The sequence below is a fragment of the Carassius auratus genome, chromosome 14 (assembly GCF_003368295.1).
Source record: "Carassius auratus strain Wakin chromosome 14, ASM336829v1, whole genome shotgun sequence".
NCBI classification, from domain to species: domain Eukaryota; kingdom Metazoa; phylum Chordata; class Actinopteri; order Cypriniformes; family Cyprinidae; genus Carassius; species Carassius auratus.
This window is the reverse complement of record NC_039256.1, coordinates 230,303-249,406: the sequence shown is the minus strand read 5'-3', so window position 1 is coordinate 249,406 and position 19,104 is coordinate 230,303. Positions and strand designations below refer to the sequence as shown.

The 19,104-nt window shown below is 41.8% G+C and overlaps 1 protein-coding gene across 5 annotated transcripts in view; it reads right to left on the bottom strand.

Moving 5' to 3' along the window:
* The window catches only part of LOC113113355 (plakophilin-3-like), a 25,236-nt gene extending 6,132 nt beyond the window's left edge, over positions 1-19,104 (bottom strand). For 2 of the 5 annotated variants that reach the window (XM_026279489.1, XM_026279485.1), the window contains exons 1-4: positions 6,295-7,389; positions 2,897-2,960; positions 1,936-2,044; positions 1,650-1,854 (exon numbers count right to left, since the gene is read on the bottom strand). In XM_026279489.1, the coding sequence (XP_026135274.1) occupies positions 1,650-1,854; positions 1,936-2,044; positions 2,897-2,960; positions 6,295-6,451 (535 nt within the window). In that variant the 5' untranslated portion in view covers positions 6,452-7,389. Of the gene's footprint in view, positions 1-1,649; positions 1,855-1,935; positions 2,045-2,896; positions 2,961-4,163; positions 4,557-6,294; positions 7,390-18,675; positions 18,844-18,962 lie in introns of those variants that run through there. The other 3 variants (XM_026279486.1, XM_026279488.1, XM_026279487.1) reach the window with 3 other exon arrangements.

Genomic DNA, 19,104 nt, shown 5'->3' with positions numbered 1-19,104 from the left:
AAGAAGAGCAAAAATACAGATCCAGGATGTTCAATAAATTACATTTTGAAATATATTCAAATAGAAAACAGCTATTTTAAATAGGTTAGTAAAAATATTTCAAAATGTTACTGTTTTGCTGTATTTCGGATCAAATAAATGCAGGCTTGGTGAAGACACTTCTTTAAAAAAACATTAAAAAGCTTACTTTTCAAAAACTTCTGACTGGTAGTATGGGCAACTCTAATATTACCTGCTGGAGATGACTTGAAAAACAATATATTGTCGTGATCGTATATTAATGTCTTCGTGTTTCCATAAGTTTCTGTTTTTCTGTGAAAACAATAGTTTTTATACAGCGATAGCTGGACGCTTTTGTCCATATTAGGACTTTTCTGATATGACTTTCTGCACGAGAGCTCCCTCTGGCTTTGAGGATGAATGAAACACACACTGCATGAGATGTTTAGCGCTCTGTGATGTTCATCTCGCTGTATTCTGGGTCCGAATAAAATATCAGGTCATGCAGACTATCCTGTCTCTTTGAGTTTGAAACTATATTTATTCACACCAGCTCTTGAAAACCGTGTAACACACTTGACCGACAAAGTGAATTTCCGTGATGATAAATGTCGGGGAGGGACATTCACCCGCTTAATCTATGCCCCTGATTTGTCCTACCTTGACTGTGATGTCCTGCGACTTCACGCTCTCATGAGGCATTTTTTCTCTCCTCTTCAAACTTTCCTGCAGCGTGAGCTGACTTCTTCTTTGTCTGGGATGCCTGGGTAAACTCGATTTATTGTGTCGGGTGTTTGTTTTTGAGGCGCTGTATTAGGTTTGTTATGTTAAATGTAGCCGTAGCCTTTTCCTTTTCACCTATTGTAATCCTAAATTTACATATCTCACAGATTGCAATGGCAATGTTGTTGTCATCAGCTTTATAATACCTCCAGGCCGCAGACATACGCTTCATATATATCGGGAGGTAACGTCCGATTCCGATCGAGTCTGAAACCATGTGATCAGGCACGATTTCCGATCACGTCATTAGATCGGGACATCCCTATTTACTACAAACAGCTGTCATTATCAAAAACGATTTAGTCAATTTTATAATCCTACAATTATATCTTCTGTGATTATGAATGCGATTTTGCATAGCTTGTCAGAGAACTACGGCTCTGTGTAGTAAATGCTGCTCCAACTGAAAACAGGTGATGGAGATTTACTGCTAATCACAGAACCGGCTTTACTGACTAAATGCACATCACAATCTCGATTAATCGTGCAGCCCTATATTACATGCACCCAGTTATCATTGCTAATTTGTGCTGCCTTTGTCACTGTCAGTAGATCAACCATAGAACGTTCCAATCCACACCCATTGACTCTTTCGCGGTCTTACTCTAATTTGATCTGTTTAGTAAATCAGGCACCTAAGTCAATAGCTTAGCAACATGCAAACTTCAAACTCCATTGGAATCAATTGTGAATCTATATATGTGTAGCACATTGAGTTGCTTTCTATGTACAAGCTTTCCAAATCAGTGATTAATGAGGTTACCATGTGGTCTTAAGGTGAAGGTTGTTCTGTGATTTTGTGACACAAGGGTGATTAAAACAGCATTAAAGTTAAGGTACAAGAACAAAACGACTAAAATGCCCACCTGTGATGTTCTTGCGGAGTTCATCTTCCGGTTCTCTAATGTCCCTTTTGAGCTTGGATTCCCAGACGAATTTAATAGGGGTCACTTTGTTCTCCATGTTCTCAGAAAAGAGGTTCCTGGTGGCACCGGTGGTGTAGCGCTGCACCTCTTGACTCTCGCTGGTAAACAGCGGCCATCTGAGAGGAGTTCCCTTCAGCTGGCTCACCTGAAAAAAAAAAAAAGTTCTACTTATATCAAAAACACATTTCACTCAAATGTTTCTTCAGACGGAAAAGCAATTGTATACTGGTTTCTTTGCATCGTTGTTATGGCAACACTCATGCTGAACGTAGGTAGCTCCCAACATCTGCTGATTTTGATCGGACTCGTCATGATGCATGTCCAAAGTGTTGATTCTAGGACAGTATGGAGAATTGGAATATTAAATCATTAACTTAGTAACATTAAATCATCAAACTTAATTGGAATCAACAGTAAGTCAGTCTGTTTGTGTGGCACACAGTATTGCTTTCTAAAGCGTTCCAAATCAGTCAATAATGTTTGTTATTAGCATGTGCTCTTCTGTAACTTGATCTACCAATGAAACGACTTCTCCCTGGTGACGTATGCTGGATTTTTACAATCATTTTATCCACATAAAGTCTGCCCCTTTCTTATAGTCAACTCAAAATTCAGATCTACCTCCATCCAATCAACAACCGATGGATAGAAACAAGTTTACATCCTAATTTTTTTTTACCATTGCACAATACACAATAAAAGATTGCTACTTCCGTTTCATAGCAGCTTCATATCTTTCTCGCTTTGACTCTTTGGGACATATTATTAGCATGTCGTCTTAAGGTTATTGGTCAGATTTATCGATGTCCGTTGATTTTTTGCGGGTGAAATCCAGTCATTTCAATAGGAATCCACATGAATCTGTGTTTAAGAAAGTACGAAAACTTGGAAATATTATTTCGTAGCGATACTAAAAAAGTAATGCTCCAAAAATACATTTGTCCTGTAAAGATAATATTCATCAGTCATAGTCATAGCATTGAGCTCTTGAGCTCAAGTAGTAAATTTGGGTTCCAAATAACCGATGAAATGTTTCTTTAGTTTGATACTCTATGCTATATACAGAATACTATAAATAACTTACATAATTATAAATAACTACACAAGTTTGTACTAATCCTCTGCATCATGAAAATACATAACAAACATAAAAATAATGTATGAAAAATATATAAACAATCTCTTACGATATGTTAACCGGTTTATCCATGCTTCTTCTCTGATGGTGACCTCTTGGTGAAGCCATTGTTGCTGTGATTAAACAACACAAGGGTTATTTATCATCTGTTATGTCAAGAGCAGCTAGGACTACATTATAAATAGCAAGATCATCATGCAAACAGTCAAACCTGGCTAAGTTATGCTTTATTTCCACTTGACAGAGAGACTACAACTCAACAATGAACTTAATTTCTCTGTGGTGCATTTCAGTTTTCAGTCAAGGAACTTTATTTCTAGGAAATACTTATTTCTTTATTTTAGGCTATACTACACATTTTTGCAACCAGTTATTGGTGTGATTATTTAGTTGTTAAATAAAGAACATGTTTTTTGTGCTGTTTACAGGGAGAATATTCGTAATTTTTTATTAACTGAATATAAATAATATCTTATTAACTGAAATCATGAAACTTATACATTTCACATCAATTTATTACAAGTTTAAGAAAAATTACATGTTAGGGACCCTATGAAATGTTATATTTTTTCTCACCGTATTATTTATATTTTTTTATTGTTACCAAATTATGTGTTTTAGCATGTCCAACTATTTGAATGCATAAAACAACTTATTTTCTCACAAAGTAGCCTTTGAATTTCTTTACCTTTACATTTTTCTGGTTATCAAATGAAGGCATAAAACATTAATTTCATCATTTATCATTTAATTATTGAAAATTACTGTAAGCAAACTTTATTTTTTGGCAAACAAAGGGGATTTACTATTACAATATATGTAAGAAATGTTGTGTGATGATTACTTAAAGTAATGTTTTTTCATTTTAGTAGTAGGGTTATTCTGCTGAAAATAGTAATTGGTGATAAAATGGGCTTAATAGTGAATTGTTCATTTTATAAACTTTAATTTAATTATTGTGTATATTTTGATTGTTAGTTGTAAAATGATGCTGTTGCTGTGTGTGTGTGTGTGTGTGTGTGTGTGTTTTATTGAATTTTTTTTTTTTTCATATAAAAAAATGTATGATGCACGTGTTCTTGACTTTGGGCTAAACACATACTTTAATCACAAGACTCAAAATTAATTTGATATAAAATGCCTTTTTCAAACATTATTTTTAATATGACAAACAGGAAATAACTTCCATAATACAATAATAACTGTATAGGCCTACAACTAAATTACAGAGGACTGAGGTTTATAAAATGGAAAATATATAATTATAAAATGCATACATAAAGTATGACGTATTGTGTTTAATAAAAGCAAATTACCCCATAAAAACCGCAATGTGACGCTATTGTATTAAGAACGCAAGCTCCGCCCCTCACTTCCGGTTCTGTGGCTGCGGTTCTGCAGCTGGCTGGATATTATCGCTCTCAGGTGATCATTTCACTTGTTACAATGAATAAATTACAAATAAAAGTGCTACTTAAAAAAAAAAAACATTAAATGATATGTGGCAAATGAAATGGGATGGTGAGAATAAAGGACGGTATTTATATAATATTCAAAAAACAGCTGGAAATGAGAGGATGATTTTGGAGAATAGAAATGAAGACAGCATAATATCTCTCCTTAGAATTTGACACTGCACTTAATCACTCATTACTTATAATAGGTAAATTTATAATAGTATCGTACCTCTGATGCCAGACAGCCCTTTGCTGTTTGGATTCAAACAAAACAATGGATTATTTATCAAGAGATATGGATTAAACAGTTCTCTAAACGTAATTGGGAAGAATAATAATGAAAAGTGTGAATATTGTGCAGAGGAGCTTTGGATCTGAATGTGTATTTTTCAAGCATTTTATTGCAGCTGGGTTCACTGTTATTTTCTACATAGCGATGACTGTTGAAAAGTGTTTATTAATTTACTTCAATGTATAATTAACCAGAATTCTGTCATTTACGCTTTACCAAACCTCTGACTTTTGTTTTTCTGTAGAACTCAAAAGAAAATACTTTGAAGAATGCTGGTAATCAAACCAAACAAGTTTGTCAGGCATGTCAGCCAAAGGTTGTGGATTCCCAGGGAACATGTTAGTTAAAAAATGTTAGCCAAAATGCACTGTAAGTCATTTTGGATAAAAGTGTCTGCTAAATGCATAAATTAAATTAAAATAATTAATTGATAAATCATGCTGGGCACAGACTTATTGTGCTGCCATTGCATTTAGTCCTGTAAATAGTCTGTAAAATAATGTACATTTCTACAACATGAATTTAATGTAGTTCACATCAGTGCCTTTAAATTATTCTTTTACTAATAGATACTTGTATATTATTTGCTCTTTACAGGTGCAGAAATGAAAGCTCCCAAACAAAAATGTTAACAGATTAAGACGTGGATAGACATGTTACACCACCACAACAATAAATCCTGAGCAATTTGAAAATGTGCAACAACCAAGGAAATGTATTCAGAATAAGTACTCAGAAATGATCCATGGTAATAGTTGTGAATGGTTAGATAAATTAAAGTACAAAATGTAATTAATTTAAAAACTTTGTCATTTACTAATGTGTTGTTCAAAACACTAAGTTTTTGTGTCTCTTTACAATAAGGTATCATTAGTTAACATTAGTAAATGTTTAAATTAACATTAAATAACAATAAGCAATGCATTTGTTACAATATGCATTAATCTTTGATACTGTTAAAAATATATATATTTATACACCACAATTGTTCTTGGTTAGTTCATGTTAGCTCTGATCCATTAATGTCAACAGGCACAACGTTTGTTCTTAATAATGCATTTGTAAATGTTGAAATTAACTACAGTTAACTGAGATTTATATTAAGTATTTGCCAAGTTATGTAAGGTATAGGTAACTTATGTTAACAAATGAAACCTTATTTTAACTTGTTAATTGTAACCTGAGTGTTTATACTTGTTATATTTTAGTATCCAAGTATAAATAAATGCAAAGGTAATTTTGCTAAATGTCATGTTTTATATATACTTTCTATTTATCTTCTGCTTTATTTATTTATTTATTTTGCTGTAATTGGACAGTATTGTAAATAAATTGTCCTCATGCCAACTTAATCAAGCGAGTTCTTTACTTTTAAAATCCATTAATCATAATGATATTGTTATATACTTATAAATACAAATTAAATAAAGTTAACGTTTTGGCCTCGTATCAATTTTAAAGGAAATATTGGTGAACAGCAAAGTAGATAGTGTTGAGCCAATTCCGGGTCGCTAAAGGCCGCTGCATCTGTACCGAGTGCAGCAGACGGAGTCGAGCCGAGTGGTAAGTCTCCCGAACTGTCCCGAATGTATTTTTTATGTAAAGTCAACCTATCAGTTGATGAGAAGATTAATAATATAAATGTTGTTGTGTTATTGTAGATGTCTATTACAATGAGATGAAAGCACATTGACACACCTGAGGTTGCGTACTTGGGCCTAAGCCTGGCTCTTGTCGCCAGTGTCGAGGACACGCAACGCGCCTCCGCTGCCGCCACCCATGCCCCTCCACAGGAACTGTGTTCTGAAAGGCTAGGAGATATTCTGCTGACGGTCGAGTTGACCTGCTGCGCCATCAGCAATTCGCCCAGCTAGGTTACGTCAGGTTCTTTGGGCACACTCACACATTCACTCACACTCACACACTCATACTCGCACCCATGGAGAAGCGACAATGTGACCGAGTTCAACCACCAAGACTAAAACGTTACAGTCCAACCAGAGAGTTAAAGAATGAAAAAAAAAAAAAAGAGTAGATCCATGCAATGCAAAACAGTAAAGTCGTGTTCAGTTAGTAAACTTGTGTCTCTGCGCAGATGCTGGAACTGTAAGAAGACTCTTTACTGTCGGCTGCTCTGCACTCTGCAGCTTCTTACCAGGTGGGAGGTAAAGTGGGCGTGGCTAAGCGGTGAGTCATTGGTTACCTGATCCAGGTAAACTCACGGACGCACAAAAGCATGCTGTTATTTTTGTAATTAGATTTTTTTTTCTGTGTAACTTTTTCATTTGCGTGAATCATTTTATGTCCAAGTCACACTTTCTCACACCGCCCCCCAACCCCCTAAAAATACAGACTGAACAATGCACTGTTGTGTTCCCAAATGCATTGTAAACTAACAGCACATGCTGAAATGCAATTCTCTGCATTCACTGTGAGCTGATTGCGTGACCAAAAATCTGCACTTCACATTGAATCACTCCTTGAATAACTTCCTGTTTCTTTTTCATACTTTAGATGCCTTACAACAATAACAATGTGAAGGCTGAGAAAGAGGAGTCCTCAGAGATCATCTTCGCTGTGCCTCTGAACAGCTTGGGGCATTGTCCTGTGCTGGAAAGCCCTGAGTTAATGAGGATTAAGGACATCCTTTCTGAATGAGAAAATAGCTTCAAGTCTTGAAAAGCCTAGAACCTAGAACACTGTCTAAGACTTGATGGCTGCTCTGTCAATTCTTTGTCATCAGTTAGGAACCTACGTGTGCTATTTGATAGCAATCTTTCTTTAGAAAGCCACATTTCTAGCATTTGTAAAACTGCATTTTTCCATCTCAAAAATATATCTAAATTATGGCCTATATGCTCAATGTCAAATGCAGAAATGTTAATCCATGCATTTATGACCTCAAGGTTAGATTATTGTAATGCTTTATTGGGTGGTTGTTCTGCATGCTTAGTAAACAAACTACAGCTGTTGTTTGTTTAATAAGTGTGCTGAACAACAACCCAATAAAGCATTACAATAATCTTGTCACAAACCCTCGGTCATGATCCTGGCTCTGGCTGATTTGAGATTGCTGGTGGGCGTGTTCTCCAGTGATCCTGTCTTCTCACCTGCAGTTCATCACGTCAGTCAAACACACCTGTTCCATTTCAAGCAATCTACTCTCTTTTAAAAGCCAGACCAACTTTCCAGTCCCCGCCAGATCATTGTACCATTCATGTTCCAGCCTGAAACTGGATCACCAACCATCTGTCTGCGAGAAAATACCCTGCTCAGCATACATCTCTGTTTAAAACTTTGAATTAATAAATTTACCTTTAATTGAACTGACACTCTGGTCTGCATTTGAGTTCTGGTTCCCAGTCCTGACAGAACGATCCGGCCATTATGGACTCAGCAGACCTAGAGCCAGTTCGCCACACGGTATCCACTCAAGGAGCAATCCTGGATCAGCACAGTACCGCGCTTAGGGAAATTATGGGAGGAATTCAGGACTTGTCTCTCCGTGTGGGAACCCTTCAGGAGTCCCTGCGAAATCCTCCTCCAGCCCCTGAACTGGCCGAATCAGTCACAGCTAACCCTGCCAGTGAACCTTGGGTTTCACCACCGGAGAGGTACGATGGGAACCTTGGTCAGTGTAAGACATTTCTCATGCAATGTGGTCTAGTTTTTGCTCTCCAACCCCTCACCTATGCCTTAGAGAGATCCAAGATTGCCTACCTCATCGGGTTGCTGCGTGGAGCAGCCTTGGAGTGGGCTTCAGTTCACTGGAGGAGACAGGACCAGTTTACCACCACCTATGTTGCATTTACTGCAGAGATGACCAAGGTTTTCGAACATCCGGTCCAAGGTAATGATGCTTCCATGAGATTGTTCTCTATTCACCAAGGACTCCGGAGCATGGCGGAGTATGCCATTGAGTTCCGAACATTGGCTGTAGAGAGTGGGTGGAATGAGGCGTCCCTGCTGTCTGTGTTTATCAATGGTTTAAGTGAAAGATTGAAGGATGAACTGGTGACACATCCTGAACCTGTGAACCTGGATAATCTCATAACTTTGACAATTCGTATAGATAATCGCTGTCGAGAGCGACGACGACAGAAACAACGCAACCCTGGCTGTGACGTCATTCCTCGCCGAAGAGATCACTCCCCAGCTCCGGTAGGATCCAGATCTTTTCCTCGTCCTGTACTTCCACTGGAGCCCATAGGGCGAGAGGAGTTCCCGGAGGGTGAGCCCATGCAGCTGGGTCGGAACCGTCTCAGTGCAGATGAACGAGAACGCCGTAGAGGAACAAACGCTTGCCTCTACTGTGGACAACCAGGCCACTACATCGCTTATTGACCTATCCGTCCGTTAAACCGGAGGGCTCGCTAGCCAGGGGGAGCATCCTAGCGAGCCGAGCAACCTTACCTCTGTCTTCCCGTCCACGAACCCAATTACATGCCACTATCTTCTGGAGGAACCAGACTCTGGAGCTCCAAGCCCTCATTGACTCTGGAGCAGACGAGAGTTTTTTGGACACCACATTAGTAAATCAGCGGGGATTAACCACGGAGCAGCTTAAGGAGCCACTGGAGGCTAGTACACTTGACGGGAGGCTGCTTGCTCGAGTAACAACCCGAACCTGCCCTGTCCAGCTCCAGTTGTCAGGTAATCATTTTGAAGAAATCTCCTTTTTTGTTATAGACTCACCATTTATACCGTTAGTTTTGGGGCACTCCTGCTTAACTAGACATAATCCTCATATTGACTGGATATCTGCTAAGGTTCATAACTGGAGTTCAGCCTGTCTTGCTAGTTGTTTGCGGTCTGCTCTGCCTTCTTCTGTAACCCGCCAGAAACCCGAACCAGACCGGCCAGACCTGTCATTAATCCCTACTGAGTACCACGACATATCGGAGGTGTTCTGTAAACAACAGGCTCTCTCACTTCCCCCGCACCGACCCTATGACTGCGCCATTGACCTGTTGCCTGGATATACGTTTCCTCGGAGCCGTCTGTATAACATCTCCAGACCAGAGCGGGTGGCAATGGAGGAGTACATTAACAATTCCTTGGCAGCTGGGATTATCCGCCCTTCGTCATCACCTCTTGGAGCCGGGTTTTTCCTTGTGGGTAAGAAAGATGGGACCCTCCGCCCGTGTATCGACTTCAGAGGTTTGAATGATATCACTGTAAAGAACAAATATCCACTACCACTCATGAACTCAGCCTTTGTATTTCTCCAGGGAGCTACAGTATTTTCGAAATTAGATCTCCGCAATGCCTACCACCTGGTCCGAATTTGTGATGGAGATGAATGGAAGACGGCCTTCAACACCCCCCTGGGACACTTTGAGTACCTGGTTATGCCTTTTGGCCTGTCTAACTCACCTGCTGTCTTTCAGTGTCTAATCAATGACGTACTTAGAGATATGCTGGGCAGATTTGTGTATGTTTACCTGGATGATATCCTCATCTTTTCCCAGAATCAAGCGGAACATGTCCAGCATGTTCGACAGGTCCTCCATCGACTACTGGAGAACCGCCTATTTGTCAAAGCAGAGAAGTGCTAGTTCCACACCTCCACCATCACCTTCCTCGGTCACATCATTGCCAGAGGTCAGGTGAGGATGGATCCGGAGAAGGTGAGAGCAGTCTTAGATTGGCCCCAACCAGATACAAGGAAACAGCTACAGAGATTTTTGGGGTTCGCTAATTTTTATAGACGTTTTATTAGAAATTACAGCCGCACTGCTGCACCATTAACTGCACTAACCTCCCCAGCTAGACCGTTTCATTGGTCCTCTGAGGCAGAAGGAGCCTTTTTGGATCTCAAGAAGAGGTTTACATCAGCTCCCATTCTCATAAACCCTGACTCGTCCCGGCAGTTTGTTGTGGAGGTGGACGCCTCGGATGTGGGAGTGGGGGCAGTCCTGTCCCAGCGGTCCCGTGAGGATAACAAACTTCACCCTTGTGCCTTTCTATCCCATCGGTTATCTCCCACAGAAAGAAACTATGATGTTGGGAACCGGGAACTGCTGGCTGTGAAGTTGGCTCTCGAGGAGTGGCGACATTGGCTAGAGGGCGTAGATCAACCATTCGTGGTTTGGACCGACCATAAAAATCTGGAGTTCATCCGCTCGGCGAAACGCCTGAATCCTCGTCAAGCCAGGTGGGCTCTTTTCTTCGGTCGCTTCAATTTTGCCCTTACCTACAGGCCCGGTTCCAGAAATGTGAAGCCTGACTCATTGTCTCGGCTGTTCGAGAAGGAGGAGACTATTGCAGAACCCGACACCATAATACCAAGAACCTGTGTCATTGGGGCAGCCATTTGGGAGATTGAGGGAGAGGTGAGAACGGCCCTGCAGCACCAGCCTGACCCAGGTAACGGCCCCCCGGGTCGTCTGTTTGTGCCTCTCTCTGTCCGTCCATCTGTATTACAGTGGGGTCACTCCTCCAGACTCTCATGCCATCCTGGAGTGGCACGCTCTTTGGCCTTCCTGCGCAGACGGTTCTGGTGGCCAGAGATGAGGAACGATGTCCAGAACTTTGTTTCTGCCTGTCCCGTCTGTGCACAGAACAAGGGTTCCAACCGGCCCCCCCCCCAGGGTACCTGCAGCCGCTTCCTATACCTCGTTGCCGTGGTCTCACTTATCACTGGATTTTGTATCTGGGCTACCTCCCTCGAAGGGTATGACTGTGGTTCTCACTGTGGCGGATCATTTTAGCAAGTTTGCACGTTATTTGCCTCTGCCCAAACTGCCCACAGCTAAGGAGACTGCCGAACTCTTAGTCTCTGTGGTGTTCACGGTCCACGGTCTACCTTTGGACATCGTCTCGGACAGAGGTTCACAATTCACCTCAGCCGTTTGGAAGTCATTCTGCCGAGCCATAGGGGCCACCATAAGCCTGACCTCTGGGTTCCATCTTCAAGCTAACGGCCAAGCGGAGAGAGCCAACCAGAAACTGGAGACCACCCTGCGTTGTTTGGCTTCCTCCATCCCCACGTCCTGGACATCGCAGCTTCCTTGGGTGGAGTATGCCCACAACACGCTTCCCACATCTGCCACAGGTCTGTCACCTTTTCAATGTGTCTATGGTTTTCAACCCCCGTTGTTTCCCTCTCAGGAGAAAGAGTTGGCTGTTCCCTCCATCCAAGCGTACATCCGCAGATGTCATCGCACCTGGCACCGAGCCCGGGCCACCCTTCTGAGGACCTCTGCCCAATATGAGTGCCACGCCAACCGTCGTCGGACTCCTGCACCCTCCTATTCCGTGGGGGACAAGGTATGGCTCTCCACCCGGGATCTCCCGTTAAAGACAGACTCTAAGAAATTATCACCTAAATACATTGGTCCCTTGGTGATCGAGAAGGTCATCACCCCCGTGACCGTCCGTCTCCGACTGCCTCCCACTCTCAAGGTCCACCCTGCCTTCCATGTATCTCTGCTTAAGCCTGTGGTTATCAGTCCACTACTCCCTCCTCTCCCGGCCCCTCCACCCCCCCGGCTGATTGATGGCCATCCGGCATTCACGGTTCACCGGATTTTGGACTCCCGTCGCCGGGGGCGCGGCGTGCAGTATCTCATTGACTGGGAGGGCTATGGACCAGAGGAGAGGAGCTGGGTTCCCCGGCAGCAGGTTCTGGATGCTGCTCTCATACGGGCATTCCATCGCTCTCACCCTGAGAAGCCTGGAGGACCGCCTGGAGGCGCTCGTCGGGGGAGGGGTACTGTCACAAACCCTCGGTCATGATCCTGGCTCTGGCTGATTTGAGATTGCTGGTGGGTGTGTTCTCCAGTGATCCTGTCTTCTCACCTGCAGTTCATCACGTCAGTCAAACACACCTGTTCCATTTCAAGCAATCTACTCTCTTTTAAAAGCCAGACCAACTTTCCAGTCCCCGCCAGATCATTGTACCATTCATGTTCCAGCCTGAACCTTGGAATCAAATCTCTCACCAGAACCTCAGAACACAGATTACTGAAACTGGATCACCAACCGTCTGTCTGCGAGAACATACCCTGCTCAGCATACATCTCTCTTTAAAACTTTGAATTAATAAATTTACCTTTAATTGAACTGACACTCTGGTCTGCATTTGAGTTCTGATTCCCAGTCCTGACAAATCTGCATTAACATTTCTGCATTTGAATAATGAATGAATTCAAAATAAAGCACTGAATGGTTTAGCACTTCAGTATTTGAATGAGCTCTTGTTAAATTATAATCCTCCACTACGTTCTCAAAACTCAGACAATTTGAAAATGCTGTAGTGAACCTAAACAGGAGACACACACATACACACACAAAGAGTTAAAAACTTAACTCTCCCGGGATGCGAGACCCTCCCCCGGGGTCTAGGCTTTGGCTGGTTGGTAGAGGGGAGAAAGCAGACACCAGTCCAGCGCTTGCGAGGCCTCCGACTGTAGCGAAAATGGAGCACCCCTTTTCTGAGAAGGCGCGCCGCCCAACGCACTCCTATACCCCGCCTTATCTACAGGTTAGCCCACTAAACTATCTTCACTGCTGGCAGCCCTAAACGGCACCCAACCTTGAGTGCAGCTCGGCGTTTAGCAAAAACACTACTTCCCAAAGCGTCCCAGGCTTCGCTGTGCCTCTCTATTTATCGTTCTCTCTCCTTCACGCTCATCAATGGTCAGGTGCAACAATTATTTAACTCAACCCCCTCTTCTCTCAACTCCCCCCCCCACACACACACAGCAATCATAACAATGCATCTTTCCCATGTCACTTCATTACACTTCCCACACCCATAAAGCAGACTCATCCTCGAGTCAAATTCAAAACATCTCATAGTCCCGGGACCACACCGGTGCCCTTCTTGCTCAACGTAGATCCAAGTCCTTTGATAACGTTGCACCTTGTTGTGGACCTCCCCAGTCATTGGAACTTTGCTAGTCATGGATGGTTGCAAATGCCACATGTGTGAAGATCCTTGACCACCTTGGTCCTGTGTGGTCAGAGCCGGCCGGTCCCTTTGCCCTTGTGATCCCACTGAGGCAGCACTGCTTCCTGGCACACCACTTGCTCCACTCGTAGGTGTGACTGGAGGCACCTCAGGTCTGGCCCCTGGCACTGCCACCTCACTCTCTCGACCCGCTGTAGAATCTGAAGTCTGCAGCCAGGTCTCCTTAGGTGGGACGCCAGCTATCCGTGGGCTCTCTGCACCCTCTTGGCTGGTAACCTCTGTTACAGAAGCAAGACATGGTTTAAGTCGGTTGAAGTGCACCACTATTTCTGTTCCCCCTCAACTGGCACAAGTCTGTACAGAACTTCAGTTATCCTCTCTGTGACTTTATAAGGCCCCTTAAACCTTCGTTGTAATTTTGGACAGAGCCACCTTTTCCTCACTTTCCCCCAAACCCAGACCAATTCTGCTTCAGGATAATATTGGAAATGTGCTCTGAAGTCATAGTCTCCCTTCTGCTTCACTGCATCTCTAAACTGATGGACTTAAGCATAACATCGACAGGAAGGACGATCTCTATCCCAAACTTTGTAAGGTGAAAACCCAGTTCTGGAATGAACGCTGCTTCTATAGGCCATCATCACATATGGCAACAGGATGTCCCAGTTAGCTTGGTTATCATCTATAAACAGCGACAACATAGAGGCTAGTTTTCTGTTAAACCTTTCAACTATCCCATCCGATTGAGGATGATACGGTGACGTCCTGGTCTTATAAATGTTCAGCAATTGGCACACTTCTTTAAATAACCTAGATTCAAAATTTCGGCCCTGATCAGTATGGACTATCCTAGGGGCTCCAAAGCGGCACACCCACTGTTCAACCAGCAATTTAGCCACAGTCTCCGCTTCCTGATTAGGAAGAGGGAACGCCTCCGTCCATTTGGAAAAGTAATCGCCAATAACTACAATATATTTGTTTTCTTTGGGGTTTGGGGAAGAGGTCCCAAAATATCCACCGCCACCCGCTCATAGAGCCTCGAGGTTACCACCGATTGGAGTGGGGCCTGCCATTGTTTTCCTACAGCTTTCCTGGGCCCACAATCCACACACTCACGACACAATCGCTTCACATCCCCAAACCAGCCCAGCCAATAGAACCGTTCTTTCACTTTTGCTTGTAATTTCTGTATTCCCATGAGTCCACCCGTAACATCATTATGCAACTGTCTTAAGATGTCTGACACCATTACAGTGGGAATAACCACCTGGAGCTGGTTTGTGGCATCTGAGTTCAATGGAGGAAACCTCACCAACCGGGAGCCCTGCATTTGTAACTGGGACCATACTGGTGCATACCTTTGTAGATCATCCGGTGGTTGCAACCCAGTCCCTCTCTCTTTTTTTTTTAACAATGATATTTTTTAACTCTGCATATTCCCATTGCGCCCGAGCCAGCTCATCCCCCTTCCTCTTCTTGGGTTACATTAGGGGGCACATTTTGTACTGCAGCTATTACAGGCGCCCCTCGTGTCAGTGGGGCTGGCTTCAAGGGCACTGGTGTTGACAGGTAAGCAGGCAGCCTAGAAAGGGCGTCAGCATTAGCATGCCCTTGTCCAGGGCGTGGAACGATTTTATACTGGAAACTTGCTAACTGCTCCACCCATCTGGCTAACTGTCCCTCCAAGCCCTGGAAATTGTGCAACCACCTCAAGGAATTATGATCAGTTCACAGGACAAATTCCTTACCCAAAAGGTAATGTTTAAAATTCTTGATGAACGTGACCATGCTTAACAGCTCTTTCTTAGTTGTGGCATATTTTCTTTCCTGAGCGCCCCACACTTCGCTGTGCCTCTCCATTTATCGTTCTCTCTCCTTCACGGTCATCAATGGTCAGGTGCAACAATCATTTAACTCAACCCCCTCTTCCCTCAACCCCCCCCCCCCCACAGCAATCATTACAATGCATCTTTCCCACGTCACTTCATTACACTGCGGGTGGCAGATCCTTTTCCTATTTGGTGCCTAAACTCTGGAATTACCTACCTAACAAAAAAACTTACTCTAAAAAGGTAAACGCACTGACGCGAATACACGCAACTTCCATTTCTCTTTCTCTCTCGAATAGGCAATATTTGAGAAAATGGTTTAGCGATTTCTAATTATTGGGGCGATTAGCCCCATCAATGTCTACAGCAGTTATCGCCCTGATCAGACATATGCTGTGGCACTATCATGCAGTCTGTACTGATATGAAGTTAGCAAATATTAGCAATTTTTTCCTAACATTTCTTTGAGTAACATGACCGTTAATATGAACTCACAATTGAATGTAACAAAACATATTATTACTTTTCGTTAAAATCTTTATTTATGCCAAAAAAGCTTACATTTATGTGTCTTTTTGGTCGCTGTAGCAGCCATGTTGCCACGATAATTCATGCCCCTGTAAAGACCTTGTCTCAGATGACCACCAGGACAAGACCACAGGAAACAGATGATTCTTCTGCACAATCTGACTTTGCTGCAGCCTGGAATTGAACTACTGGTTTCGTCTGGTCAGAGGAGAACTGGCCCCCAACTGATCCTGGTTTCTCCCAAGGTTTTTTTCTCCATTCCACTCCAGTTATGTGTTTTTTTGGGAAAATAACAGTATTTTTAATTTGTAAGGCTAATTTATTTAGAGCTCGTTAAAGGGAGAATTCTTTAGTGAAATAAAGTAGTGCCAAGATGATATTTATTGTTACGAATTAGAAATAATTTACGAGAGAGAGAGAGAGAGAGAGAGAGAGAAAGAAACGTGAGCGAGTGTGAAGCTTGCAAGTAAAAAAAAAGTTATTACCTCATTGCTGAGAAATATAATGTAGCTTTTAGCTGTTGTATTTATAAAATTCACAGGGCAGGGGTTGAAAACTAGTTGCTGAATGTGCAATGTTTTAAAGTTTGCATCCATCATTAAAACACAATCATTATGGGCAAATGTGACGCATTGGAAGTTCTGCAGGAAATCGGATATTTCTGTTTAGAGGTAAGTCGGATATGTGACATCTGATTTAAAACCACATTTGGAAGTGGCTCAGATTGGATGTAAAAAATCTGATCTTGTGCTGATTTTTGTGTTTACACGTGCAACATATTCCAATCTGTGTCAGATGTGGGCAAAAAAATCAGATTATTTTTTTGTGCCAGTGTAAATGCAGCCTTAGACTTAGCTTGTTGGGTGGGTAAGTCTACTTAAGTTGAACACACCAGAACCAGCTGATTAAGGTCAATGGATCACTCGAAACACTAAGGAAAGGGGCTGTCCAGGGCCAACCTGACATGAACAAAACCTGATGATCATGTTCTGCTGCATGATTTGAAATTGATCTAGAAAACTTCTTGTGCTTCAGTGAAAGCAAGAAAATATGACCATCTGAACAAATTAGTTTTTTTTCCAGTGCAGAATTTTAAATATGTTTTTTTCTTCATTTAAGTCATTATTTGTTTGTTTGTTTGTTTACATTTTTGCTGCATTTCCTGCTTTACATTTAGATATTAAATCTCAAAATTTCGGTGTGGTCTTCGATGTTTGAACCCCGCTGTATGTGGATGTGATGGACATAATGTGACCAGTAAATGAATCACATACGGTCTAATGCTGATTTGCTCTTTAGATATGGATCCAATCTTGTGAACTTCACCTATGTGGAGAATGTAGTTCATGGGCATATTCTAGCAGCTGAACACCTTAAAGGGTTAGTTCGAAAATTATGTCATTAATAACTCACCCTTATGCTGTTCCAAACATGTAAGGCCTCCTTTTATCTTCGGAACACAGTTTAAGATATTTTAGATTTAGTCCGAGAGCTCTCAGTCCCTCCATTGAAGCTGTGTGTACGGTCTACTGTCCATGTCCAGAAAGGTAAGAAAAACATCATCAAAGTAGTCCATGTGACATCAGAGGGTCCGTTAGAATTTTCTGAAGCATCGAAAATACATTTTGGTCCAAAAATAGCAAAAACGACGACTTTATTCAGCATTGTCTTCTCTTCCATGTCTGTGTGAGAGAGAGTTCAAATCAAAGCAGCTGGATTTCCGGTTCGCGAACGAATCATTCAGTTCACCAAATCGAACTGAATCGTTTTAAACGGTTCGCATCTCTAATACGCATTAATCCACAAATGATTTAAGCTGTTAACTTTTTTAATGTGTGTGAAAGAGTGTGTAAGAGACTGAATGAGTGAGAGATGTTTCTAGATGTGCATTCATAGATCTAATCCCACATGTGTCTAATGTGTAAACAACCAGCATGAATGAGGCATCAGGCTTTGACTTTCCAGTTCCAGGGAAACCTATTAATACAAAAACACTCTCAAATCTTTCATTGGGGTTTTCAGTCATTCTTTAAATGCAGTCAAATGATCCAAATTGGTCAGATAAATAACTCTATGTACTAATGTACTTTTACCTGTGTGGCCTTACCTAGTGCTTGTAATATGAGATGTTTATTTGCTGTTTAACATTCATTGAACCTTTGTCAAAAATGTACATTTCGTCACCAGCATTGGTGAAAGTTACCTTTAAAAGTAATGCATTACAATATTGTGTTACTTAGTTACTTTTTATGGAAAGTAATGCATTCTATTACTTTCTATCACCTGAGCTGGACTTGCTTTTAGTAGTGTTTTTTTAATTACAAAAAAAAACAAAGTTATCTTTTTGGCAACTGTAAAAGTGAAATTAATAAGCCTAAGGAACTCCCAATTTCTCCCATCAAGGGGAAAGAAGATGTGTCTTATTGCATTGCTTATTTGAAAAAGTAACTCCGATATTTAGTTGAAAGTGTGTAAAAGTGAATCCGATACTTAGTTGAAAATTTTAAAGGTATATTTATACATTTTAAAGTAATGTGTTACCTTACTAGTTACTTGAAAAATGTAATCTGATTACAAAACTCATGCCACTACTGGGAAACAGCTATTTGACAAACCTTTATGTTGTATTGAGTCATATGAAATTCAAGATTAGCATCTGACACAAAGCCTTGAATAAGTGGAGTTTGCATTTTTATTTTTATTTTATATGGAAACAAATAAGAAAATCCATTTTACAACCATTTAAACAAAGCTAAAACGAATAAACCTGCACACATTAAATTTCAGTTTTCTCATCAGGCTTACCACATAACCAATGATGAGCCGGTGGGTTTCTGGGACTTCATGTCTCGGATTGTGGAGGGTCTGGGCCACAGTGCTCCTCGACTCCAACACCAACCAATCACAGTGCACACCCTCAATGGAATACTAATCACACCAACGTGCTCCTCATCCACCTGCAATCAATCCCTCCTACAAAAGTCACACACACACACACACACTCAGTCACCGTCTGGTCTTGTGACGTTTCATTCAATAACCCGTAAACCGTTGAGTAGAAGATGTATTCGCCACAGTGTTGGCCCACTAACCCTCTAGATCGGACTACTACATGTGGAGGAGATTCCATCTGCTGGTTCTGGAGGAATCACCACTGACATGATACAAGGGCACCCGTGGTTGGAGCAGCATAACCCCATCATCTCATGGAAAACCGGTGTCTTGGAGTGGGGC